The sequence below is a fragment of the Monodon monoceros genome, unplaced genomic scaffold (genome assembly GCF_005190385.1).
Source record: "Monodon monoceros isolate NGI ecotype Baffin Bay Population unplaced genomic scaffold, NGI_Narwhal_1 Super_Scaffold_21, whole genome shotgun sequence".
NCBI lineage: Eukaryota > Metazoa > Chordata > Mammalia > Artiodactyla > Monodontidae > Monodon > Monodon monoceros.
This window is the reverse complement of record NW_021703778.1, coordinates 84,752,233-84,779,937: the sequence shown is the minus strand read 5'-3', so window position 1 is coordinate 84,779,937 and position 27,705 is coordinate 84,752,233. Positions and strand designations below refer to the sequence as shown.

The 27,705-nt window shown below is 41.2% G+C and overlaps 1 protein-coding gene across 10 annotated transcripts in view; it reads left to right on the top strand.

Annotated features, from left to right (window-relative positions):
- Positions 1-27,460, top strand: part of SEMA6D (semaphorin 6D) — a 141,705-nt gene extending 114,245 nt beyond the window's left edge. For 3 of the 10 annotated variants that reach the window (XM_029237894.1, XM_029237893.1, XM_029237891.1), the window contains exons 2-19: positions 14,165-14,323; positions 14,723-14,834; positions 15,386-15,446; positions 15,556-15,618; positions 15,727-15,828; positions 16,063-16,153; positions 16,812-16,931; positions 17,618-17,706; positions 18,409-18,626; positions 18,726-18,857; positions 19,176-19,331; positions 19,423-19,596; positions 20,379-20,519; positions 20,615-20,692; positions 21,128-21,228; positions 21,588-21,644; positions 23,131-23,298; positions 25,025-27,460. In XM_029237894.1, the coding sequence (XP_029093727.1) occupies positions 14,215-14,323; positions 14,723-14,834; positions 15,386-15,446; positions 15,556-15,618; positions 15,727-15,828; positions 16,063-16,153; positions 16,812-16,931; positions 17,618-17,706; positions 18,409-18,626; positions 18,726-18,857; positions 19,176-19,331; positions 19,423-19,596; positions 20,379-20,519; positions 20,615-20,692; positions 21,128-21,228; positions 21,588-21,644; positions 23,131-23,298; positions 25,025-26,313 (3,261 nt within the window). In that variant the 5' untranslated portion in view covers positions 14,165-14,214 and the 3' untranslated portion in view covers positions 26,314-27,460. Of the gene's footprint in view, positions 1-14,164; positions 14,324-14,722; positions 14,835-15,385; positions 15,447-15,555; positions 15,619-15,726; positions 15,829-16,062; positions 16,154-16,811; positions 16,932-17,617; positions 17,707-18,408; positions 18,627-18,725; positions 18,858-19,175; positions 19,332-19,422; positions 19,601-20,378; positions 20,520-20,614; positions 20,693-21,127; positions 21,229-21,587; positions 21,645-23,130; positions 23,299-25,024 lie in introns of those variants that run through there. The other 7 variants (XM_029237896.1, XM_029237895.1, XM_029237898.1 and 4 more) reach the window with 7 other exon arrangements.
- The last annotated feature ends 245 nt before the right edge of the window (positions 27,461-27,705 follow it).

Sequence of the window (27,705 nt, the reverse complement as noted above, 5' to 3'; positions counted from 1 at the left end):
GAGGAAGGGCCCAACTTTTCTCATACCCGCTCGGTGTTGAATAGATTCAGTAAAACTCAGCAGTTGGCATCGATTTACCTAGACTCCCATTTTTCCTCTGTGGACCCAGAGGTTTCAAAAGCTCATAGATATGATAGATAACGGAGCCCAGACAAAGGGCTACAGGTGAGTCACAGGTGAACTGACTCAGGCCCAGGCTGGGCCCTCGCAGAGCTTTTTCTGGCCATAAAAATTCACTTGGGCCAATTTATTAGTCCAGGTCTGTTGGCTGAACCCTCACCAGGGGACCTCATTTCCATCAGTAGAACAAAATGACATTTTTAGAAGTTGTTTCGAAATGGTTATAAACTAACAGGAAGTTGCAACAATAGTAGGGTCCCATGTACTCTTCACCCAGGAAGTGGATTTTTAAAAACAAGTCAGAACTGAATTCTCTAATGGAATGCAGATAATGGTAGGGCTTTATCGTAGATCATTCTGAACAGTTACTAATCATTCTCCACATTTGCCCCAGACAAGCAGCTGTTACTGTGTTTTCAAATACAGAGGGCAAATACAAAGGCCATATTTTTGGCAACTGGAAACCATAGTGCTTGGACCAGGAGTTTTTGGCTTCACACATTTTTTTAAAGTCTACTTTGCTTTCTCTGGGTTGTTACATTTAACCCTTCTGTAAACCCTTCAGCAGCTATTTGAAATCATGACATCACCTGGGAACCTCTGGTGAGGTGATTTGCAGAAGATAAAACAGGAAAACATTAGCTTCTTCGTGTAGAGCAAATTCCTGTCATTGGCAGGGATGAGAAACATACATCAACAGACTCTCATGACGTCTGGGTTCTGCACCAGCTTTACCACTCTTGGACCTCAAGTCCCTTAATTTATCTCCTCATTCTCTCCTAGGAATAGTAGCAGCAGCCCATCCTCAGTCCTCCCTTGCCTGGGTATTGTTCATGTTCTTTGAAAACCTAAAACGGGCACCATACAGGATATTGAAAGCTATGGCTCCATAGTGGTGGCATCAGACAAGTCAGTAGAAACAGAACAAGCATGCTCTACTTCTGTCATCCCAGCCCAGAGGGCAGAACCAGGCATGGACCCAGGCCCTATTAGCCTGAACAGAATGTCTGCGCAGGCCATATGGCAGCCCCAGCAGGTGATCTAGTAGAATAAGCCAATGTTCCAAAGACAGGCTGAGTCCTTTGGCATCTCAATCATCCCTTGGAACCAGGAGCCCTTCCTTTGTCTAGAACGGTTCCTTTCCTGGAGGCCAAAGGAGAGCAGCCAAGCCTGGCAGGGAGAACGCGTGTGGAGGAGATAACACAGGAAAAGCTTTTAATGTCTCTTGTCACTAGTTAGCCTTGAAAGCCCTGCAGTCCTCCCTGAAAAAAGGACACCATTGTATTCATTTCTGCCACAGCAACCTTCTGCTTTCTCTCTCTCTCTCTTTTTTTTTTTCAATTGCAAAATATAAAATATATTTTATATTTTCGCAAAGCTAGTCCTCATCTTGATCTCTTAAGAAGTTGATGTGTTTTGTCATCTGCCCGGGTAGCAGATTCTCTCTGCTTAGATATGGGGCTCATCCTCTCATTAGTTTCATTTGTTATTTTCACTTTAAATGAAGATTGTTTCTAGGTCAGTTTAGCTTTAAAATGTTACCCGACGTGAGTCAGGAATGACAGGCAAAATCTGGTAGGCAAGGTGTCACTAGAATTATGCTCCCCAGAGCCATGGTTCCAATCAGAGGTGGAATTCTGGGATTCCTGTTCAGATTTGCTTAGAATTTGGCAGACACAGGTTAGATCCTGTTTTCTGTCCCTTCCTGCTCAGTTCCTTTTCAGTGCAGCTCCTTTCTGAATTATTAATATTTGATCAGAAGCATTACTGATGGAGATATTGGTATGCTTTGCTTTAAGAACACCTAGACTTAAAATGAAAACCTGACATAAGAGCTGCTTTAATTTTCAGAAAACTTCTTTAAATAGCCAGCTTTCCTCATGCATGTAAAATACAATTAAAATAAACAAAACTGACCCAACTTTTAGGAAGACATTGATTATAAAAGCAAGGCATTAATAAAGAACACAACAGGCTTCCATACCCTGCAGTGTGCCCTTTTCTGCCTTCCATGGTGTCTACTGCCACCTTTCTTTCTTTTCTCTTCTATCAGAATCTAGCCCCAAGGAAAGATCTTACAAATGTATTCATACTGATTTCTGGCTTATGTTACGCTCCAGCACTACATACTTTATAACTGGAAAAAAAGTCCGTCAGCCAAAGAAAAGAATTTCCCATTGCAGAAATTCCAGCATCAGTCAGCCATTAGGCAGGTTGGTTTTTATTTTATTTTTCCTTGTTGGGTAGTGGGGAGTCAACAGACTTCCTTCTCTGTCAGTTCCATAGACCCCACTCTTTAATTTCAGGAACCGCTCAGTTTTCCTTGTTCTGGGAAAGCTGCAGAATGAGGCGGAATTTCAGTGGGGGGTGACGGAAATCACTCTTTTGGCCTGTGCTGCCCATGCCTCTGATCAAAGAGCAGTTCGTTAATGATGGTAGGGTGTGAAAGGAGGCATCTGTTGCCATTTGCAAGAACCTCTTAGATTTGGAGCCCCTGGAAACGCCTGGGGCTGATGAGGGTTGTGTGCTACTGCTGTTGCAGGGAAATGGTAGACCCAAGACTCCAGGTGTTTGGGGCGATGGTGACGAGGTGTTCAAGCCGTGGCACCTGTGCCACCACAGCTGAGTCAGCCACGTGTACAGCCTCCATCTACTTCTTTTTTTCTCTGTCCTTTACATAATGACTGAGGACCTCCTACATTCCAGGCCCTGTGCCTCATGCAAAGGATAAAGAGGACAAATACGACGTACTCTCTATCTGGAGCAGAGCCCAGTTTAGTAGGGAAAATGTGAAAATAAGGAACACTGTGATGAGGCGGTGAGTCCTGTAATAGAAGTTTTACACAGTGTCATGGTATGATGAGTCATCCAGAGGGGAACAGAGCGCCCAGGGGAGCAGGATTTGGGGTAGTTGGAAGAATGGGAAAGGGGCAAAGGCCAGGGACATTTTGATCTGATAAATAGACAATTTCCAGGAAGGGCTTTTGAGAGAGAATAGTATGTGTAGAAGACACTGCTTTGGGATGAAGATTGGGACGCATTAGTAGCTGAAACAGAGAAGCTGGCAAGAATCAAATTGTGGAGGACCTTGTAAATCCTGGAAATAAATTTGGACCTTATCATAGAGGCCTTCGGGAACCATAAAATTGTTTTTAGACAAGGAAGTAACATGATGCTATTTGTGCTTTGAAAAGATTATTCTGGTGGCTTTGTGGAGAATAAACTAAAAGTCTAGGAGGGCAGAAACCAGTTCAGGGTAGATTCTAGAACAATTAAAAGAGAAATCAACAGGATGTACTGACAGGTTGGAAACAGGATGATGGAGGGGGAGAGATCTAGGGTGACTCCCAGGTTTAAGGCTTCAGTGACTGAGTAGGATCTTAAAAATATTACTAACAACAATAATAATTGTAATTGTTGGATCCTTACCAGGTGCAAAGGGTTTGGCTACGTGCTTTACACAGATTATTTCATTAAATCATTGTAATATTAGTGCTTAAATTATCTTCATTTTATGCGTGAAAACTTGAGAGTTTGAGAGGTGAAGTGACAGGCCCAGGCTCACATGGCTGGTAAGTGATAGTGCATGAATTTGAACCCAAGCACTTGGAGCTCAGAGCCTGCCCTCTGTAGGGAATTTAGCAGGAGTACAAGTCAAGACAGAGTATCTGAAGTTCAGATTTGCACCTTCCAAATTTAAGTTGCCTATATTTTATGAGCCGAAATAGCTAGCAAGAGAGTTGCAAGCTGGATCTGGAGCAGAGACGTATGACCTCTGCTGGGCATGTGGAGTGAGGATTCATCAATTAATCAGTGGTAGTGAAGAAGGTGTGTGTAATGTGGGTGAATCTTCAAAGAGCCTGAACAGAACCATGAAGAACCACATCTAAGGGTGGGCATGTTCAGACAAGTTTGGGAAGGTTGCTGACAAGGAGTAGCTGGAGAGGTGAGGAGATAACTATGAAAGCCAAAAGTAGAGCTTCAAGATCTGAAGGAGGGACCACCATGACTGAATACTTCAGGGAGATGAAAGAAGACTTAAAATGAGGATTGAGGGAATTCCCCGGCCGTCCAGTGGTTAGGACGCCACACTTCCACTGCACGGGGGCATGGGTTCGATCCCTGGTCGGGGAATTAAGATCCTGCCTGCTGCTGTGAGGCGCGGCCAAAAAAACAAAGAGGATTGAGTTGGATTTGACCGTAAGGTGATTGATGGGCAAGAGTTGAAGTTAGACTGAAGTGAGTTAAAAATTGAATAAAATGTGAGAAAATGGAGACAGTAGGCTGAGACTTCTCTTCAAAGCAGTTTGGCTGGGGAAGGGGTGAGAGACAGGGAGATAAAGGAGGCAGCCTCAGAATCAGGGAGATACTGTTTGTGATGAGAGCCACTTGAGATGCTGGTAATGTGGAGGGGAAAGAACGTGGGAGTGGTGGGTATTACACCAGGATGTTTATCTGAGCAGGCAGGGAAGTTGGATTCTGCCCTCCAGCCCTCAGAAGGAGCTCATGGACTCTGAGAAAAAGTGCTCCTACACTTTCAATTTATCTCCCTTTTATTTTTTTAATAGACTTTATTTCTTTTTTTTTTTACATCTTTATTGGAGTATAGTTGCTTTACAATGGTGTGTTAGTTTCTACTTTATAACAAGGTGAACCAGTTATACATATATATATGTTCCCATATCTCTTCCCTCTTGCGTCTCCCTCCCTCCCACCCTCCCTATCCCACCCCTCTAGGTGGTCACAAAGCACCAAGCTGATCTCCCTGTGCTATGCGGCTGCTTCCCACTAGCTATCTATTTTACATTTGGTAGTGTATATATGTCCATGCCTCTCTCTCGCTTTGTCACAGCTTACCCTTCCCCCTCCCCATATCCTCAAGTCCATTCTCTAGTAGGTCTGTGTCTGTATTCCTGTCTTACCCCTAGGTTCTTCATGACATTTTTTTTCTTAAATTCCATATATATGTGTTAGCATTCAGTATTTGTCTTTCTCTTTCTGACTTACTTCACTCTGTATGACAGACTCTAGGTCCATCCACCTCATTACAAATAGCTCAATTTCGTTTCTTTTTATGGCTGAGTAATATTCCATCTTCTCTTTATCTCCCTTTTATTACATGAAGAAACTCAAGCCCAAAATGTGAGGTTTCCTGTCCATGGTCACATAGAAAGTCCATGACCCCAGATCTACTGGTGCCTGGTCCCTTCCTCTCCTGCTGCCGGTGTCAGTGGGAGAAGCAGCCCTGACATTCCTTATGCTTCCAAGTTCCCAATCCTCCAGACTGACTGTTCCCTGCTCCATCAGAATGTAAATCCTTACAGATTCTGGTGTGTCAGCAGGGCTTCAGCTGTGTCGGGGGGTGAGTCAGAGAGCTGCTTTGTCATTTCCTCAACATGCCAAAGGGCAATGTTTTAAGTTGTGAAAGTGTCATTAACAGAACAGTGCAGGAAGCCTCTTCCTCTCACCTGGGCACCCAAGTTCCCAGAGGGAGGAAGGGTCTCAAAGTCGAGGGCCTTTCAGAAACCTCTTCCTGGCCCAGGGTCAGGGAGGATATATTTGTTCATACATGGTGCCCTGGTCCCCAAGCCCTTGTGCAGGAGAGGATCGGGCCAAGGTGGGGATGGTGGCAGTGGGGGTGACAGTAGAGCTTCCTTAAATGAGAGAGCTGATGCTCTCCCAGGAGACTCCATCAGTCAAGAATCACTTGGTGAGCCTGGATGTAAGTAGCTACCCACACTGCTGAGAAGTGCCCAGAGTACCCTGCCCCAACTCTGCTAAGAGGTCTTCTGGAATCTGTATCATCATCTCTTCTTCCCACATTCTTATACTCCAGAGGTTATGCTGTCAGCCTGGTTGTCACACCATTCTCATTAAATACTGACGTTGAGCACAGATTGAAATCCATGGCCCTACACAGAACGCACTGCCTAGTATCTAGAAACGTGAATGCTCTATAAACATAAACTTCTCTTTTGTAGTTGACCTTCAATGACAACCCTCCGTGTGTTGGTACGGTTCCAAGGAATAGCAATTAACTTCCTTCTCTTTGTTCTTTTTCAATCTACTTAAACCCTTTGCTCCATTTCCGTTTTGTCACGTGGGGCTGTCAGGCTGTAGACCTATAACTCCTGTAACTCCATGGGCCGTCCTTCTCACGGACTGCAGTGGAATGGAATTTCATAGACTGTGGAGTGAATGGTGCCCTTTGCTGCAGCTCCAGGCCCACCCCGCTTCTCTCCTGTAGTTCAAAGCACACTCAAATAAAAGAATGAATGCTATTTGGGAGCAGAACCTAGGGTGCTCATCCTCCCTGGGTCTGCTGCTCTCTGTTGTTATTGTTGTTGTTTTGTTTAACAATATTAAGTAAAGCTGAATCAGACAGGAATCCAAAATGCTAATCTTGCCCTGAGAGATTTAGCAGAGCCGGTAGTTTTCAGGACACATGACTAGTTCTTTTGTTTCTTCCTTCATTTACAGTTTATTCACAGTTGTATCAAGCATTGACAACTGTGAGACCTGCTTGTCCCAAGGGACTGACTCTTCTTCGGGCTCTGAAGAACTACAGGAGGACTTAACTAGGCCAAGGATGGGAGGCAAGAAGGGCCATCCAGAGGGAAAGGAGGAGCAAAGGCTTGGTGGAAGTAGATAGCATATGACACATTCCAAGGCCAGAACCATAGCTAGGGTGGTAGAAGCATGAGTAAAGAGGGAGAGAGACTCAAGATAAGGCTGGAGAGGGAGCCAGGACTCAGAACAGGAACTGCCTTAAAGCCTCATTGCAAAGATCTGGACTTTCTCCTAAGAGTAATAGGAAGTTCCTGGAGGATTATGAGATTCTACGATGGGGTTTATATTCTGAAAAGCTCATTCTTGTTGCATCTACAGAATGAATGGGAGACAAACAAGGGGCAGACAGAAAAGTAGGGAAAAGGTCAGAAGAATGTGGTAAAAGGCAAGGCTTTAAAAAGCTGTGGACAGTCAACTGCGTCTAAAGCTGCTGAGGGATTACATGAGATGGGACTGGAAAGTATCCATTGCATTGAGCTACCTGGAGGTCATCAGTGTTTTTAGTAAAAGACGTTATTGAGAGAGGAGCTAGAACAGAGGCAGTAGAAGACTGAGTGGGAGGTGAGGAGATGACAACAATGAAAATGAAAAACTTTTTGTCAGTGTCTGCGAATGGAAAGAAAGAGATAGGCGGTGACTAGAGAAGGATCTGGGGTGACAGGAGCAGCTTTTTCACCTTTTTTGTTTTTGAGATGAGAGGGATGTGGGCAAATTTAAGTGCTGATGGATAATATTTAAGCAATAAAAATTTATAGAACGTGCCGGAAGAGAAGAATATAATCCATGTTTTTTTCTGTTCCAGGAAAAACAGAAGGGGTTGGGTTTAAAGCACATGGAGGGGAGTTGGGGAGTGAAATCCTCTTAAAACAGGAGAGAGGGAGGAGAAACTTCATGACGAAGCATATAGGTTGATGTTCTTGGTAATGGGAAGGGGGAAAGATTGAGGAAGTTCCTAACTTACGGCTTTATTTTCTACGTGAAGTAGCTGTGAGGAGGGAGAAGAGATGAGGGCCTTGAGGTGAATGGGGAAAGTTTAAACTTACTGATTTGGGGTATGGGCAAATCTCGTAGAGAAACTTAGGATCCCCACAGTTTTATAGTGTGAGTTGTAGTTGGTGGTCAAGAATTCTGTGACATTAGTACATAGCAAATTGCCGCAGACTGTGGTTGTCTTCCCTACAGCAGCTCAGCTGCTCTGGGGAAGGTGCAGAAGGCTGTGCTCATCCTAGGTAGAAACTTTGCAAGAAAGTCTGACACAGTAACAAGGGATGAGGGAGTCTAGAGTACAGGCAAAAGTATTATTGAAGTGGCTGACTACGGAATATTCCATATAAGATGGATAAAGTGGTATGACAAGACTGGGGATGAATAATGGATTAGAAGTTAGGAGAAGAAAGGAGAGCAGTTAGTAGACTGAAGGCCCTGATGAGAAGGAAGAGTAGTCTGGTGAAAGCAGTCAAACAAGCTAGAGGGACAGAAGTTTGGGATCAAGTCATGCAGTGCTTGACTTCATGATTTTTGAGGTGAAGAAGCTATAGCTGATAAGTCCAAGAGTGGAACCATGGACCAGGACTGCTAAAGTCTTTGAAATGTTTTTCTTAGAGAAAGTGACCGGAAAGTTATCAGCTAAAAGAAAGGAGGGGCAGAACCTCAAGTAAGCACAGGATTTTATTGTTAAAGGATGGAGGTCCAAAGTCTAGAAGAAATACTGGGAAACTGGGCAGAAGCAACTCCACTGTCAGATCCTGAGGTGTAGGGAGAGTATGAGAGTCTAAACAGCTCCTCTTTGAGAAGTAGCATTTCCAGAAGAGAGCCAGGGGTTTAAAATCAGCATGGTTCTTTCTGGGTTCTTTGGACTGGGGAGAAAATTAAGTAGGCATACTGCATTTCTGAATTCTCATTTCCTTTGAACTAATATAGCTTTAAGAGAGACAGACTATAGATCAATTTCTCTATCTGGGATTCATTAATTTCAAATTTGGCCACTATTCTGTAACCATAAAAAGAACTTGTATTAACCAATCCTATAAATTCTCTTGCTTAAAGAACTTCCTTTCAGTATTTCTTTTAGTTTGGGCCTGCTAACAATAAATCTCTCAGTTTTTTCTTATCTTAAACATCTTATCTTGCTTCATTTTTGAAGAATATTTTCACTGATTATAGAATTCTAGGCTTGAAATGTAATTTCTTTCAGCACTTTAAAAATGTCATTCTGTGGTCTACTGAATTCCATCATTTCTATTGATAAGTCATCCGTCAGTATTCCTGCTTCTTTGAAGGTAAACTATCTTAGCGTTTAACGTTTAAAAAATTTTTATTTTTAGCATCTTGACTATGATATATTTAAGTGTGTTTTCTCTTTGTATTTAGAAGTTCTTAGAGCTCCTTTAATGAGTGCCTTATGGCCCTTCATCAGTTTTTCAGCCATTATCTTGTCAGTTATTGTTTCTGTCCATTTTTCTCTCTCTGTTCACTCTCAGGAACTCCCATATGTGACATCTTTTCACAAGATCCTGTGTGTCTCTTACTCTCTGGTCTGTTTTTTCCAACCTTTTTGCTGTCCATGTTTCTGTGTGGTATTTTCTATTAATCTATCTTTCAGTCCACTAATCTTTTCTTCAGCTGTAAGAAATATGTTGCTAAACACATCTATTAAGAAGCTTTAGTTCTGTGCTTTTTAGATATAGAATTTATATTTAATTCTTTTTTAATAGATTCTAGGTATCTGGTGAAATTCTCCATCTTGTCATCTTTTTTTCTTGGACAAAATAAACATAGTTACTTTTTTAAACTATATCTGAGAATTCTAATACCTGGGTTACCTGTGGTCCTATTTCCTATTGCCTTTTTTCTCTCTTAATCTTAGTTCTTGGAATGTCTAGTAATTGCTGCTTGAATGTTGAGCATTTTGTGTAAAAAATTATAGCCTCTGTCACTCAAACCCTGGCTATCTTGGCAGCTCTGAACTCCTTTTAAGAGCTATCCTTATTGTATTTAGGTTTAAAATCAAGAATGTAAGGGGGAAGCCCATACAAAAAAAAAATCCAAAATATACTTACTCAGATTCCCTGCTCTCTCACTGAAAGGAATAACCTCATATAGGTATGTTCTTTACTATAAGCTTACACATAAGGAAGGTGGTTCCCTCCTCCTTCTTGGAGGCATCAATGTCTATGAAGCTGTACCTTATCCTCTAAGAATACCTCTATTATTGTTATGATGATGTACATAAACAGTTGTAAATAAATAGCTGTACAAAATGAAAGAGTAAACATATTTCTTTTTTTTTTTGGCCCTTTTGCACAATAAGATCTAACAATAATAGTCATGATAATATTCAATAAGATTTACTAGAGATTTATTATAGGCCAGGTTCTGTGTTAGACGTTTTGTATAGATTATCTCATTTAATCCCCAGAAGAACCTATGAGGTAGTAAAGGTAATTATTCCTATTTTACACATGAGGAAACTGAGGTTTAAAGGGTTAATTCACCTTAAACAAGGTTCCAGAGCCAGGAAGTAAATGGCACAAGCAAGTTTGTACTCAGATCTTTCTAACCTCAAGGTCTAGGTTCTTTTCCAACATTTTGTCCTGCCTCATGTCTTGCCTTCATTCCACATAGCTGGTTTGATGATTTCACCGAGCCCTGGAATCCTGGGATACTTCCTTAAATAAGGTGAGAACAAAGTAGTCTGAGGGGTTTACATGCAAATAAATCTCCTTCCTGGTACATTTTTCTTGGGTATTTCCAGATTCTTACCTCCCCTACTCAGCTTTGCTTTGATATATGTTTTTACATTAAATGCTTCCATTTATAAGTTCTGTGGCAAATCTGAAAGTAATTTTTTAAATAAAGCTTTATGCAGGGACAGGAAGTAATTAGTGGTGGGGTTTTATTTTTGGAGGATGAGATTGGTGAGGGGTGGGGTATAGGGAGAAATTGCTTTCTGCAGTGTCAGATGAATGAGTTACAGGAAATGATGGCTCAGCCAGCAGCTTGGTGCTTGCCAGTGAGTCAGCAGTGATTCCACCCTCAGTCTCAATGCTGGAATCACAGCTGTGAAAGACACTCTTCCTGGTGAGGGCCCCTCCCTGCCTTGCTGTCGGGGGCATGGAAGCTCTGTCCACATAATGTGAACCATTCAGTTACCTGTCCTAGTGGAGAAAGATTCACAGAACTACCTTCTTGGGTTCATGCAGATATTTCTGTGTTTCTTTAGGATTCATTGGTGTTTCTGGTTTTTTCCTCTGATACCCAGCAGAAACATCCCGTTTGGGATTGATGTAACAGCAGACTTTAATTCCTAGGACAACATTTCATATTTTTACACTGCTTCAATGTCTAGAGTTTTTTTTTATTATTATTAAAGTATAGTTGATTTACAAATATTGTGTTAGTTTCGGGTGAACAGCAAAGTGATTCACTTATACAAATATATATATTCCTTTTCAGATCTTTTCCTTTATAGATTATTACAAAATATTGAGTATACTTCCCTTTGCTATATGGTAGGTCCTTGTTGTTTATTTATATATAGTAGTGTGTATATGTTAATCCCAAACTCCTAATTTATGCCCCCCCCTTTCCCGTTTGGTAACCATAAATTTGTTTTCTATGTCTGTGGGTCTATTTCTGTTCTGTAAATAAGTTCATTTGTATCTTTTTTTTATAGCTTTCGCATATAAGCAATATCATATGATATTTGTTTTTCTCTGTCTGACTTAATGATAATCTCTAGGTCCATCCGTGTTGCTGCAAATGGCATTATTTCATTCTTTTTTATGGCTGAGTAATATTCCATTGTATACATATATATGTGGTATATGTATATATACCACATCTTCTTTAGGGTCTTTACAAATGGAAAAACACTGTGGAAAAGCAAGACAGGAAGGTGCTGCTTCAGGAAAAATGGTAGATTGAAAGAGGTCATTTTGTCATGATTGAAAATATGTGTGTGTGGCAAGATTAGAACGAAATCATTACGGTTGTTGGGTTGAGATGGTAGGATTGTTGGTGACTGCTTTTTACTTTTTTTCAGGTTTGATAAATAGGCTCAAGTTGTAAAATTTATTCTAAGAACAGTCGTTTCGTATTTTAAACTAACTATCCACTTGTGGGGAAAAGAACTGGCCAAATAGCTTTAATATTTTAGGATATCTTTTCCCCAGACTTTGCTCATATTGTTAAGGTCAACTTGGTCATATCCATGGTGTCCTGTAGGAAGTGGGCAAGGAAGATTAACTTTGCTCAGAAACTGTAGGTGCCAAGCTTTTAGTTCTTACAGAAATTAATGCGAAGAGAGATCAAAGAACCTTTCCCAGGTCGATTAGCTGGTAAGTGGTGGAGTTCCATTCAAGCCCCAGTCCCATTGCCACCAAAGTCCACACTCTTTCAACTAGAGTATAGAATGATGCTGCCGCAGGGCCCACGCCTCCAGGCTTTTTTGCAGGGCATTTTTATTTTTATTTTTTAATTAATTTTTATTGGAGTATAGTTGATTTACAATGTTGTGTTAGTTTCTGCTGTACAGCAAGGTGAATCAGTTATACATATACATAAACATATAGCCACTCTTTTTTAGATTCTATTCCCATGTAAGTCATTAGAGTACTGAGGAGAGTTTCCTGTCCTACACAGTAGGTTCTTATTAGTTATCTATTTTATAGTGTGTATATAGTGTGTATGTGTCAATCCCAATCTCCCAATTTAGTCCCCCTTCCCCCTTGGTAACCATAAGTTTGTTTTCTATATCTGTGACTCTATTTCTGTTTTGTAAATAGGTTCATTTGTACCATTTTTTTAGATTCCACATATAAGCGATATAGTGTTTTAAGTGTGTTAACTTACCGCTGGATTAGTTGTCCATTGAGAAAAATCGTATGGCAATATATTTCTCTCTTTTTGAAAACCTAGGATTCTACATTCCACATATACATACTTGGCTTCTACTCTAGTTAGAAAGACAAATACTGAGAGTGTTGTATAGAATGCATGTGTGTGCATCTGTGTTTTTGACATTAAGATGAAAGAGGCATGGGAAGTACTTAGTTGAGTGGTTGTACTCCCCCAGAATTTGAAGTGATTCTCATGATCACACCTAAAGTTCTTAGATATATGAGATTGAGGCTAAAGCTAAATGTTTTACTGTTCAGTATAGTAGCTCTAAGTGACAGTTTCTGTTGAAGAAGGAGTGATATTGTTGCGAAGCAGAGATTTTACAGTTTCGCAAAAATACCCATTGGCCCAGTAGGGCCTTAATTTATTTTTCTAATAAATTAATAACACTTAAAGATTTTTGCAGTTAATATTGTACAATTAACACTATAAGCTTTGTTGAGATACTGACATACAATATACTGCACATATGTAATTGTACAACTTGTTAAAATTTAACATACGCTTACACCTATGAAACATCCCTTCAGTAAAGATAATGAGTGTATTCATTACCCCCCCCAAAGATTTTTTTGCAGTGCTATATTTTCTAAGAAAAAAAAAACCCAGCCATTTAATTTCATTATCTAATTTGATGAAAAAGGCCTGGATGGGGACTCAGGTGATGTGAGTCTGGACTCTGATCTTGCCCTAAATAGCTCCATGAAATCCAGCGAGTCCCTTAATTTTTCCAGGTCTTAGTTTTCTTATCTGAAAAATGAGGGGGTTGAACTAGATGGTCCCTACGGCCCTGTATGGCTCTAAAGCTTAATAAAGCTAAGAGGACAGGCATACTTAGGGTATTGGTTTGTGTCCAAATGGTTTTATGTAAACATATAGGCTTCTCCAGTCATCTGGTGTCAGCTGTGCTGCTGCATCCCGGCCCCTCTCTGATTGATTGATCATGAAATCATTTCATTTCTTTTAATTCTCTTTCACCCTGATTCAAGGTCATTCATGTCATTACTTTCATGTTGTTCTTTCTAAGCTTAGGGAACTGTTCTACTTAAGAATTTAGGGGTAGGGCTTAAATAATGCTGGGAATTTGGCAGGCCTCAAGGGGCTGTGAGGGGCAACAGGACTGATAGCTCCTTGGATACTCTTGAGGCAGCTTGGGCATCTTAGTGGGGAGGGGGCAGAGACGGGCTGTACTGGATTTATTTCAGGGATGGGGGAAGGGAAGCAGACTGGAGTTTAATTAAAATTCGAATCCCAACTTTGCCCATCTTCTTATCAGCAACCAGCATTTCTGTTTGTGGTTCTGGTGATTTTGCTGTGATAACATATGTAGTTACCTCCAAAACTCTTGCAAATTGGCCTAAAATTTCAATATGCTCACCAGATGCTTTAATCAGACTTGGCATGATTCCATCTTTGGCCTGTGTTTTCAGAGGTACCTCCTCCACCACTGCCATCTTTCTGATGGGAGGGGGGGCATTGGAGAGCTGGTGGTGAAAATTGAGCTGATTGCAAATGACAAAACAGTTTCATCACAGCATAGAGATCTTTCCAAACTATTTCTGTTTTCCCGTAGCTAAGTGGGATTTCTGAGGAGGGGCTGCTCTGATTTCATCTTGGCCCACCATGAGGTTCTTCCTGCTTTGTGCCTACATGCTGCTTCTGATGATTTCCCAGCTGAGAGCAGTCAGCTTTCCTGAAGACGATGAACCCCTTAATACTGTTGACTATCACTGTAAGTGATCTAAAGAACATTCTCCTTTTCTAAGAAGGAAGCTTTTTCGGTTTTGATTTTCTAAGCATATTCATCTTTAGAAAGAGAGAGAGAGTTTTATGTCTTTATAATGTTTTACATACTAATTTATCCATAATCATTTCCTAGTGTCTGGAGAAAATGGGACAGTTTAGTTAGGTGCTTTTCTAAAGCAGCCCATATATAGGTTATATGTTTTCAGTTAAAAGAAAAAGACCATTTGCTGACATTCACTGTCCTTTATTCATTCATATTCAAGACCTTAAGAGGGGAATTTAGTTAAAACCCTTTTACAACTAGTATATACAGCTAATCAATGCTGTATATCGATTCTTCAGCTCCGTAATCCTGACTGATGGTTTAGCCCATTTTTACTTGCAGATTCAAGGCAATATCCGGTTTTTAGAGGACGCCCTTCAGGCAATGAATCACAGCATAGGCTGGACTTTCAGCTGATGTTGAAAATTCGAGACACACTTTATATTGCTGGCAGGTAATTTTCCTCTCGTTGGTTTATTAGATTAAAATTCTTTTCTCTTGTGGTGCTTGCATTAATGTGTCTAGTTCATGAAAAACTAATATGTATTGTGATCAAAAATTGCAAGTAGCCAAAAATATTCACCCGGAAGAGTCAGTGCTGTGTACCAGGAACAAAATATAGCAAAAACCTTTCGCAGTCTTATTTTATTACTGCCATCAAGAAACCATGCACCATTCTTTATTCCTAAAGCAGCAGGAGAAAAAAATCATTCTTTATTCTTTTTTTAACTTGGAATTATTCAAGCAAATATTAGAAGTATGTCTGTGCTAATACCAAGTAGCAGTTTGACCCACGCATGAAGAGCTTTCTTTGCTCCCTAACCACAGTGATATATAAAAGCGACTCACTAATGAAAAAACACTCTCTGTTGACTTTCTTGGAGACAGAGAAAATCCAAATGATCTCCAAAACACAATAAAAGCAGATCTGTAAAAATAAAATAAGAATCAGCTTAACGTTTTTATGTATTCACATGATATGACTTACTGCCTTGTTTCCAACAGGGATCAAGTTTATACGGTAAACTTAAATGAAATCCCCAAAACAGAAGTAATACCAAACAAGGTGAGCAAGTGTAGTTGGCATATTTATTTGCACTCTCTCAGAACTTGGTTAATGTCCCTCTCCCCTCGATATTTAAAATATTGAACTTTGGTTTGCTTGATTGATACAGAAACTGACATGGCGGTCAAGACAACAGGATCGAGAAAACTGTGCTATGAAAGGCAAGCATAAAGTAAGTGAAACAAACAAGTGCCTACTAGATTGAGTCTCTGTGGGGGCTTGAGCCCACAGTGTAAGCATATGGAATGTCTAATGTTAATGTAATTGTTACTTTCTTTAGGATGAATGCCACAACTTTATTAAAGTATTTGTTCCGAGAAACGATGAGATGGTTTTTGTTTGTGGCACCAATGCTTTTAATCCCATGTGTAGATACTATAGGGTAAGTATATTTTATACAATGTGCTTTTTTTAAATCAACTTTTCTTCCTTTACGGGAATGTTGTTAGCGTCAAATCCTTTCTCCTATAGACCCAGTAATTTGTTTTATCTCTAATGCTATGGAGGAATAAAGACAGAATTCTTCCCGTAGAATTTCATCGCAAATAAAGCAGTATTGCCTTCAAACATGTACATTGAACAGATATGACACTAGCTATTTATTTTTCTTTTGTAGTTGAATACCTTAGAGTATGATGGGGAAGAAATTAGTGGCTTGGCAAGGTGCCCATTTGATGCCAGACAAACCAATGTTGCCCTTTTTGCCGGTAAGATTCTTTAGTGTAATGAATATAAATGATTAATGACATTGAAGGTGCAAAAGGAATTTAAAGGAAGAAAAAAGCTCATAACTAGGATAGCTACCTTGACACAGGTGTTTCAAAGACTAAAAGCTGGGCTTCCCTGGTGGCGCAGTGGTTGGGAGTCCGCCTGCCGATGCAGGGGACACGGGTTCGTGCCCCGGTCCGGGAAGATCCCACATGCCGCGGAGCGGCTAGGCCCGTGAGCCATGGCCGCTGAGCCTACGCGCCCGGAGCCTGTGCTCCGCAACGGGAGAGGCCACAACAGGGAGAGGCCCACATACCACTAAAAAAAAAAAGACTAAAAGCTATGAACAAGTTTTCAAAAAAGAGGAATTAAAAGTGAGCATATTATAAGTATTCTGACACTTGGCTCTGTTGTTAACTAGGCCAGTGACCCTGAATAAGTTGCCTAACTTTTTGATGCTTCAATCCCTCATCTGTAAACTTAGATGATCCCGTGGGTCAAGCTGTCACAGGTTGATTATGAGCATCGGGTTTAGATTTATTTGTATATGTAGCAATAATGTAGGTGAAATCACTCCAAAGGCTATAATACACTATATAAGATAACACACTTAGGATAATTATGGCTATTTTATCTAATTTATAACTTTGGTTTCAGATGGGAAGCTGTATTCTGCCACAGTGGCTGACTTCCTGGCCAGTGATGCCGTTATTTATCGAAGCATGGGCGATGGATCTGCCCTTCGTACTATAAAATATGATTCCAAGTGGATCAAAGGTATCTTTGAAGAACGGCTTTGGGAGATCACCAAGGGAAGTACCATGGCCGAGTGGGAACAGGAGACCTGGGCATCAGGAAATTCAGTGCATGACTTTATATGGTTTATTTAGAGCCAAGTACAAGCTGCCTTGGTTGTGAACAGGAGCATTAATGGGGGATGAGGAGATCAGTAGCCACGTCAGGAAAGTAGATTTTTATCCTAAGTGACCTGAAAAAAAAGATCTCAATTCTGTGTGCCATTTGCCTAACTCTAAATGCATGTAATAATCCTTGCCCGCTTCCATCTACCTACCCTGGAAAGTTAACCCTGGGAATCAGTAGTTCGTATCTGCAGAGTTATTTTGATCTTTGGAGTCTAGAAATCAAGATTTTTTATTTTCAACGTAAGAAGTTTCCTTCCCTAGTTAACTACAGGTTAATGAATAAATCTGTTGAAACAAAGACCTTTGTTGTAGTTCATTTCCCTGTAGGCTTTTTCTAGTCCATTAGCTAACATTAAAGACTCCGGGTTCCCTGAAGCTTCAACACACCCATACTGGGACTCCACAGACTCGCTGGCATATCAGAGTTCTCCTTGGCTTGAATGTAGCAATGTGACATCTGTCAGTCATGCCTGGCAGTCAGGGTCTGATACTAATTGAATTATCCTTTAGGAACCAGTTTGTTTTCAATTTCTCTTTCAGAGCCACACTTTCTTCATGCCATAGAATATGGAAACTATGTCTATTTCTTCTTTCGAGAAATTGCTGTAGAACATAATAATTTAGGCAAGGCAAGTATATGATTGTGCACTCATACTGCATGGAATTGAGCCCGCTTTGGTAAAGTCTTTGCATATTTTCCAGCACTCAAAGCATTTAGGGCCAAGTGCAGAGAGGTGAGTTGCTTACCCTGAGAATAATTGCTGTGGAATTGCCTGCACAATGGCCAGAGTGGGAACAGCAGCCTTGGGCCTTGAGATTTCTTTTTTTTTTTTTCTGTTACTACAGAGAATGTTCTGCAGGCTCCCTTGAGCTATGGATGCTTCTTTAACTCTTTAGAATCTATTGATAGCTATTCTTTCTCAGCGTCAAAAGGCAGGATGGAAAGTAAGGGCCCCTGTTCACTGTTGAATACTTCAGTACAAGCCCATATGATTCTAAAATATTGCGGCCCCTTCTATGCCAGGTTTAAGAATGGTGCATTTTGTTAACAATATGAGAACAGAGCATGGGAATGGTTTCCATTCAGCCGGGCCGTTCGATAGCTCACTTCTTATGGAGCTTGTTTGGCAGAGCAGGAAAATGGCCCTTTTTTCTCACAGATAAATCTAGTTGACATTCTTACTATACAGATCCCTAGGGAGAAGGCTGCCGGAGTCTTTTGAACCACATGTATCTTTAGCATGTTTCATCCCTCCCTTATCTGGCAGCTTTTTTTCCCGTTCTTCCAACGTGCTCATAACCCCGTTGCTTTGCTTTTGTCCCGTGGGCAGGCTGTATATTCCCGTGTGGCCCGCATATGTAAAAATGACATGGGTGGCTCCCAGCGGGTCCTGGAGAAACACTGGACTTCATTTCTGAAGGCTCGTCTTAACTGTTCTGTCCCCGGAGATTCCTTTTTCTACTTTGATGTTCTGCAGTCTGTCACAGACATAATACAAATCAATGGCGTCCCCACTGTGGTCGGGGTGTTTACCACACAGCTCAACAGGTGAGAACAGATCCCTGGCACTTCAAAAGGCCTTCCGCATCTCGCTTGTGGGAACCGAGAACAGGCCCATTGTCTCCTGATACCGTTCCTCTTTTTCAGCATTCCAGGTTCTGCAGTCTGTGCATTTAGCATGGATGACATTGAAAAAGTATTCAGAGGACGGTTTAAAGAACAGAAAACTCCAGATTCTGTTTGGACAGCAGTCCCTGAAGACAAAGTACCGAAGCCAAGGTAAGGAAAAAAAAAAAAAAACGGAGAGGATTTTTGTCTTTGACAAAACCCTCTGGTCACGGGAAGCATCCATCCTCAGAGAGCAGCTGGGCCAACCTCCCACTCCAGGAAGGGTCCATGTGCAGCGCTACAGACAGAAAGTCAGTGAATATGACTCTGAGAGCCTGAATATGGAGAGTCCCCAGAGTTCAGGGAAATAGCATCGCTCCTCTGGTTTGGTTCACTCTCCTTTCTCTCTTGACCTCGTCTTCCACAATGGACACTTAATCCCTAGATACAAATTGTGAGGGGGGACCAAACACACTACGTTCCTTTCAGGCCTGGCTGTTGTGCAAAGCATGGGCTTGCCGAAGCTTATAAAACCTCCATCGATTTCCCGGATGAAACCCTGTCGTTCATTAAATCCCACCCCCTGATGGACTCTGCCGTCCCACCCATTGCCGACGAGCCCTGGTTCACAAAGACTCGGATCAGGTAAGACTGTGCAGAAACACGGGCCCTCTCCCATCCAGTGGCTTCCCTTCCTGTTGGCCGCCCCCCTGACCTGGCTCCCCTCCTCCGGCAGGTACAGACTGACGGCCATCGCCGTTGACCATTCTGCGGGACCCCACCAGAACTACACAGTCATCTTTGTTGGCTCGGAAGCTGGCATGGTACTTAAAGTTTTGGCAAAAACCAGTCCTTTCTCTTTGAATGACAGCGTGTTACTGGAAGAGATTGAAGCGTACAACCATGCAAAGTAGGTATATTATACGAGAACACTTTCTAGTACTTCCAGTGTGTGTTTCCTCTAGTCATTTCCTTCCAGCCCTCTAAATTAGCAGTGGTTTGGCATATCAGTGTTTTGTTTTGTTTTTTTCCTCACTGAAATAAAACCCGGGTTTGTTGCTTTCCTGAGTCCGCTAGGGCTTGGAGGGTAGACAGTGATGAGTTTAAAAATAATTCAGCCCTTGTTTGTCACCTATGGAAAATGAGAATATTTTCCCACCACCCTCTTACCTTGAAGATATATTTCAGGATGCTACATGGAGCAGACAGCTGATTGCAAACACACACACACAGTACACCATACTTCTTCTAACCACTGATATAAAAAATTATGTGGACCATTAAAACAAACAAGAAATAGATGAGAGAAATGGAGCAAAGAAGACTAAGGAGAGATCCAGAAATGTCTAGCACAGGAAGATTTAAATGCATTAAAACATTATCCTTTTTCTTCCCTATAGTCTAACATGCTGTTCACAAATGCAATTCCCTTCGATCATCAGAACGGGAAGCCAATCTTTAAAAAACCCTTTGTCCAGCCTGAAATTAAACCAGCCATGCAGAGCAGCAGAAGATGAATCACATCATTATTACTTCCTAAACTACGTGCTTGCCTGGTTTGCTACTGAGAGTATTCCTTAACGCCTCCCCAGCTCTCAATAAGTGCAAAAACCAAGCCTCACTTGCCTCGTGTAGTTCCTGTAGCTTTTGACTTACTAAACGTCTATCTTCAAAATGTCTCCCACAATATAGGTGCAATGCTGAGAATGAGGAGGACAGAAGGGTCATCTCACTCCAGTTGGATAAAGTTCATCATGCTTTATACGTGGCGTTCTCTAGCTGTGTTATCCGCATCCCCCTCAGTCGCTGTGAGCGTTATGCATCATGTAAAAAGTAGGCTGATGTTTCTTTCCTTATCCCGGGTCTTACAGCATCATTACCTTTGATGATGAGAAAATTCAATTTACGTTCTGTTTGGTTTTATACAGGTCTTGTATTGCATCTCGAGACCCGTACTGTGGCTGGTTAAGCCCAGGGGCCTGTGGTCAAGTGACCCCAGGGATGCTGTAAGTATACTTTGTCACATTAGCTGAGATCTTCTCCAGATGTGCTTCTATCTTCTCCAGGGACTCTAAAGCTAGAAATTTTAGAAAACTTCCAATAACACTACTTTTCTTTTTTGCTTTACTTTTCTTTTTCTTTCCTTTTTTCTGTTTTTGTTTTTTGTTTGTTTGTTTTGTATGGGAGAAGGAAAAAAAGAAAATCTGGAGCTGTGAGAGGGAAAGGAGATTGTAGACAGTGAAATACCTACGGGAAATGGATGGAGAGAAAGAACCAATTCTCTTCTGCTCTCTTAAACATTCTAGTTACCAAATGTTTAATAGAAATACTCATTTTAGCAAGCTATGTTGAAATGTCCTTTTTTTTTTCTGCCTGCTCATTCTTACTAATCCATCTGTGTTCTTGGTTCTGCTCTGGTTGTCACTTGTGTTCCTATGAAGGCTGTTAACTGAAGACTTCTTTGCTTTCCATAACCACAGCGCTGGAGGATTTGAACAGGACACGGAATATGGCAACACAGCCCATCTAGGGGACTGCCATGGTAAGACCGAATCTTCCTTTCCCTCCTGGTGCTTCTTTTTGACCACATTTGCACGTGAACATTATTTTACAATCAGCCTTTTATAATGACTCAGGACACATGCCACCTAGCATTTAACTTAAACTTCACAAAAGCTGAGCTGTTTGGTCATGGGGATACATTAGAGAAGAATCTTACTTTTTTTTTTTCCTTCACGATTTACAATCTTGTAGGAAATCTAGAGAAAGGCAGTCTAAGCAGTAGGTTACTCTTTTAATTTATAGTCCTTTCTTTTGACTTTTTGAGTTAATTGGAATTCGTAAATTTTTGCTTTCTTTTGGTTACTTTTTACTGATTACTTGTTCCTTTAATTCTTTTAGAAATTTTGCCTACTTCAACTACACCAGATTACAAAATATTTGGCGGTCCAACATCTGGTTAGTTTTTTTTCATTTTTTTGAATTAACAACCTTTTCTTTCCTTCAGTTCAGCATTTTCAGCCCCTTCTCCCTTCCTTTTGCACAGTTTGGCAGCCCTTCATTTTTCTGCTTTGACTCATAACCCCCCTGATGGTCCGAAAGACTTTTTCTTATTCAGCACTTCACCCTGTGTAGCATGTTAACAGCCCATCATTGACCAAGGCACATCCTTTAAGAAAAATCCAATGGATTAACATAGGCTGCATTCCAGCTGCACGCCCGTCCACCCAAGCTTTCTTCTCTCTCACCCCTGTGCATTGTGAATGTTCCCTCTGGTCATCTATATTCAATGGATGGCAGAATTTCATTATTTACCCCTTCTCTCCTCACCTTTCCTAAGACCTAGTAAACAAATACACATTTCCCCAAAATGTGTATTTATAAATTTGAGAGATCTTTTCTGAATGGTTTGTGGTGATCCTAGAAACCTTTGAATGTTGTGGTCTCAGTGGTGTGAAAAAGGTTCCCATCGAATGAAGCTGGTTTCTGATGTATTAAGATGTTCGCTAGGCTCCCTGTGCCCCTCTTGTCTGCATCCGTTTTGGAGTCTTCATCTGTGACCGTTGCACCAGTCTGAATTGGGGTCTCCAGGGGTTTAACCTAAGATCATATGCTTACATTTTGAGGGAAAATCTACTTGGCAGAAATCAGTAATAGACACACAAAGAGGTTAAGTTACTCCCGATCCTGTTGCTGGTTCTAAAACTTACCAGCAGTTTCATTCCTCAGAGGGGAGAAAAGGATGGAAGATCTTGTGTATCAGAACATCCTTATTCAGCTTGTGAATGCCATTTCTTTTGCATGAGTTGCTGCTAACTCTTTGGAAGAAACTCCCCGGGCATTTTGGAAGGCACAGACAAGGTTCATCCCTGCTTCAGTGCTTTACCATGGATGGTGAGCCCTCGGTGCAGTCAGTAATCTACAGATAGACGAGATGCCTGTGGTAAAGCAGGACAGCCTCTTTGTCAGGTCTAAAATCAAGTGTTTATGCAGATCTAATCAGGTGTGTTCTGATGACATTACACTGTAGGTTCCCCAGTGAAGGCAATACAGTTTCCAACCATCTATGAAAATGCTTTAAACAAATATACACAAAAGAAGTGATGTTGTCTCACAAAAGGATGAGAAACTAGCAATTAGTGTTTGGGATTCATTGTACCTTTTCCATGAGTGTCATTAATCACCGTAGAGGCTTCGTAGAGGAGTATTTTCAGTGTCTTCAAGTTCGAAATCTGCTTAATATGTCTTTATTGTTCATTTTTAGCTTATATTTTTCCCTTGCAAGAAAAGGATTTGGTATAATCTCCTTGGATGTGTTTTTATGAAATCCTAGAACAGGCTTTCTCATAAAATTTGCTTAAACTTTACTTGAAAATACAACAGACCAGTCAGAAGCCATCCGCTGTCACTACCCATGTTAATAAAAATCTGTTTGCCACCACAGACATGGAGGTATCTTCATCTTCTGTTACCACAATGGCAAGTATCCCAGAAATTACACCTAAAGTGATTGATACCTGGAGACCTAAACTGACCAGCTCCCGGAAATTTGTAGTTCAAGATGACCCAAACACTTCTGATTTTACTGATCCTTTATCAGGTATCCCAAAGGGTAAGGCCTCACCAGGGAACTCATCTCTCACTGAGTGGAAACCTGATTCCTAATATCTCTGAGGAACGTGTGGAGGTGAAGCCGGACGGAGCTTCGTCTGTTGTTACCATCGCCGCCGCTGGCCACACTCACACCGGTTTTCTGTGGCTATGTGGAGTGTGCATTCCTTAGCAGATGAAAGAGGTGGAAAGCTGTTGAAGAAGGAGTTGGTAAAACAGCCACTCAGACAATCTAATCCGTGTTGGCTTCTGTCTGAAAAAGCTACACTCTGCTGGGTATCAGAGAATTCCGAGGGTCACCCCAGCGATATCCAAAAGCAAAACTCATTAATTGCAAATATCCTGATATCGGATGTTTTGTTGAGGAGCCTTTCCCAGACTTTTGTTTAGCTGCAATTTACAATGCAATCTGAAAAGTACAGGAGGCGCCAAGTTGTTTGAACGCCACAAGCACTGAAACCTAACAGAGTGCTCGTCCGTAACTATCATTTTCAGCCCATAATAGAAGCATTTATCAAAGAGCTGTCTGCTGAGTTACCTTGTTAGACAGATCACTCTGGGAAAAAAATCTATTCTTTAGTGCTTACTAAACTGTGGTATCAGGTTTCCAATCAGTTTTTATAGCAGTGCATTGTCATTTATGATTTACATCTATTGATTTTGGTTTTATTTGTTTTCATTGTAAACAATTTTATAATCATTCTTCCTCTTTTATTTTCTTTAGTAATTCCATTTCTCTCTACATTTCTTTCTTTGTCTTTCACAATGCCACTGAATTCCATAGCCCTCAACATTGGTTAAAAACAACTAATGTTCAAAGGCCTTAGTACTAACCTAGAGCAACAGAATCTTCAAATCACTCTGACTTACCTTACTCTGGGATAGCTGTGCTTGTAGCATGTAACAGACTTGGATACCTCTTAAACTAACATGTCTAGATGTCTGTGGTTGCATTAAAAATCCCAATAATTATAAACTAATTCACTCTTCTATTTCTAGTCTAATTTAAATATTTCTTAAATATCTTAAGACAATTGGATAATATTACTTAACATAGTATATTTCCTTAGACTGTCTGGATTTCTTTCAGAGCAGGCAATTCAAGAGTGCTTCACTCCAAGATGGAATGAAAAAAAAAACACAAAGGAAACATGAGAGGCTGTATTTGTAGCTAACAGTGACCAAGCAAATGCTTTTAGTTTGTGAACGAACTATATACTTTCATTCTAATTAAGATAGCATAATTGCATTAGCATAATCATTTTAGCAAAATATATATTTATACCAATTCATACATTTCCCTAATCCCAGTAGCTGCCCTTTAATCCTGATTTATGAATTAAGAGAAAATCATGAGAAAAAAACATTTTATGAGTTTAAAATGGGCCACTTAGAAAATATATACCTTCTAGCTCTAATTTTTAGGTAGAAACCCTTAAAATTTTGAATGTTATGTAACAACTATTTAAGAGGGATTGGAGGGGAAAAGACAAATACAGATCAGTGGAAGATTAGAGTTATCCTGGTATTTGTAGCGATCATAAATGTCTCTGGGCATCCTATTGGGATTAAAGGAAAAAATATGGAATTTTGGAGTCCACCTCACCCTCCAAGCTAAGCATATGGACCATGTGAAGGTAGTGTTGGTTCAGTGGGAGCCACTTGCTGGCTAATATTGTTTTAAAGAAGCTCCTCACTCAGACTCTTCTCCTGTGTGTCTGTTGCAGGTGTACGATGGGAAGTCCAATCTGGAGAGTCCAACCAGATGGTCCACATGAATGTCCTCATCACCTGTGTCTTTGCGGCTTTTGTCTTGGGTGCATTCATTGCAGGTGTGGCAGTATACTGCTATCGTGACATGTTTATTCGGAGAAACAGAAAGATCCATAAAGATGCAGAATCTGCCCAGTCGTGCACAGACTCCAGTGGAAGTTTTGCCAAGCTGAATGGTCTCTTTGACAGCCCAGTCAAGGAATATCAACAGAATATAGATTCTCCCAAATTGTATAGTAACCTGCTGACCAGTCGGAAAGAGCTGCCACCCAGTGGAGATACGAAATCCATGGTCATGGACCATCGAGGCCAACCTCCCGAGCTGGCTGCTCTCCCGACACCTGAGTCTACACCTGTGCTTCACCAGAAGACCCTGCAGGCCATGAAGAGCCACTCAGACAAGGCCCACGGCCACGGGGCTTCAAGGAAGGAAACCCCCCAGTTCTTTCCTTCTAGTCCTCCACCGCATTCCCCACTAAGTCATGGACATATCCCCAGTGCCATTGTCCTTCCTAATGCTACCCATGACTACAACACATCTTTCTCAAACTCCAATGCTCACAAAGCTGAAAAGAAACTTCAAAACATTGACCACCCTCTTACAAAGTCATCCAGTAAAAGGGATCACCGGCGTTCTGTGGATTCCAGAAACACCCTCAACGATCTCCTGAAGCATCTAAATGACCCAAACAGTAACCCCAAAGCCATCATGGGAGACATCCAAGTGGCCCACCAGACCCTAATGCTGGATCCCGTGGGACCTATGTCTGAGGTCCCGCCCAAGGTCCCTAATCGCGAGGCATCACTCTACTCTCCTCCCTCGACTCTCCCCAGAAATAGCCCAACCAAGCGAGTGGACGTCCCCACCACTCCTGGCGTCCCAATGACTTCTCTGGAAAGACAGAGGGGTTATCATAAAAATTCCTCCCAGAGGCACTCTATATCTGCTATGCCTAAAAACTTAAGTTCACCAAATGGTGTTTTGTTATCTAGACAGCCTAGTATGAACCGTGGAGGCTACATGCCCACCCCCGCAGGGGCGAAGGTGGACTATATTCAGGGAACACCAGTAAGTGTTCATCTGCAGCCTTCCCTCTCCAGACAGAGCAGCTACACCAGTAATGGCACCCTTCCCAGGACGGGACTAAAGAGGACACCGTCATTAAAACCTGATGTACCACCAAAGCCTTCATTTGTTCCCCAAACCACATCTGTCAGACCACTGAACAAATACACTTACTAGGCCTCAAGTGTGCTCTTCCCCATGTGGCTTTATCCTGTCCATGTTGTTGAGAGGATGATGTTGTAAGGGTACATTAAGACAAGAGACTCGCTTGTATTTTAAGAGAACCAAGTGGCCAAAGAAACTCTTCCTAACTTTGGCAACATCAGAACTTGCCATACGTAGCTACTGCAGCAAGGCTTCTGTGTACTTGCCTGAAAACAAAGGAAGGTGCTGGTCATTCCATTTCTTTTGTTTGAAACTAAAGAGATATGTGGCTCCGAGGGGCTACCTGTAACCAGTATAAAGAGCTGATACAGTGCTCAGAAGAATCTGTCTGTGAGCAAATACTTGAAAATGGGTTCAACTTAGACTGCCATTCTGTGTGGTCTTCCCATTAAATGTGAACATTTTAATATGTATGCATTCACCTTGCCTCTTGCACAAATGTCAAAAAACAATGGTAATGTCTCAAAGAAAAGAAGTTGTAGATTACCAATTTGCTAAAAATTCAGTCTTTGACCCAAACTGTAGCATTTTTTTATGTGTGGCATTTTTTTTCATGCCACCAAGGAACTGTGTTGCGTGTGCATGTGTGTGTGCGTGTAAGTGTGTGTGTGTGTGTGTGTGTGTGTATGTTCTGTCCCCACTAGGATTTGTTTAGGTGCCCACTGCATCTTTTAGTGCTATGGAGTTATTTACATCGCACATTACTGAACAAGAGACAATAACTTCTTCCCACAGCAGTCCATTGGGTTCAGCTTTGAGAAGGAAGTAAAACCGAGGCTGATTTTGACGGTCAAAATGATTAACTTGACTTACGTGTTACCCAATGCCAGAATGTAAGAGTTCTAAGTAATTCTGTGCTGCTATTCACTAAAACTTCTATAACAGTCTTGCCAGCTTAAGGAGATGGAGATGATAAGAGGTATCCTTGATTTATCCACCAGTATTCAGTAGTAAAATTCACCTGTCCACTGTGAATCCGAGCCGGAATCACTCTACTCAACCTTGGACACACTAATGAGGTTTTATCTTGATTGTGTTTGGTTTCTCCCATGTAGTAAAATTCCTCTTCTTTTAATTCCCCCTAACCCCAAGGTGAAACAAACAAACACACACACACACACACACACACACACACACACACACACAAAACAAGACAAAAGAAGGGGATGTGAGAGGGTTGTAATTGGCTTAGCAGAAACAGTCTGTGAAAACCTAACAGTGGTGCAATCATGTTGTCTATGTTGTATGATGTGAGAATCTTCTCCTAAGTCATGCAGGTAATGACAGTATACTGTACATATTACATGTGAGTTTACCTAAATCTGTGCATTTTGTGCCTTATTCATGAGAATCATAGAAGTACTCAAATATGTCAAGTGTTTTCGGTATAGCACATCATTTACT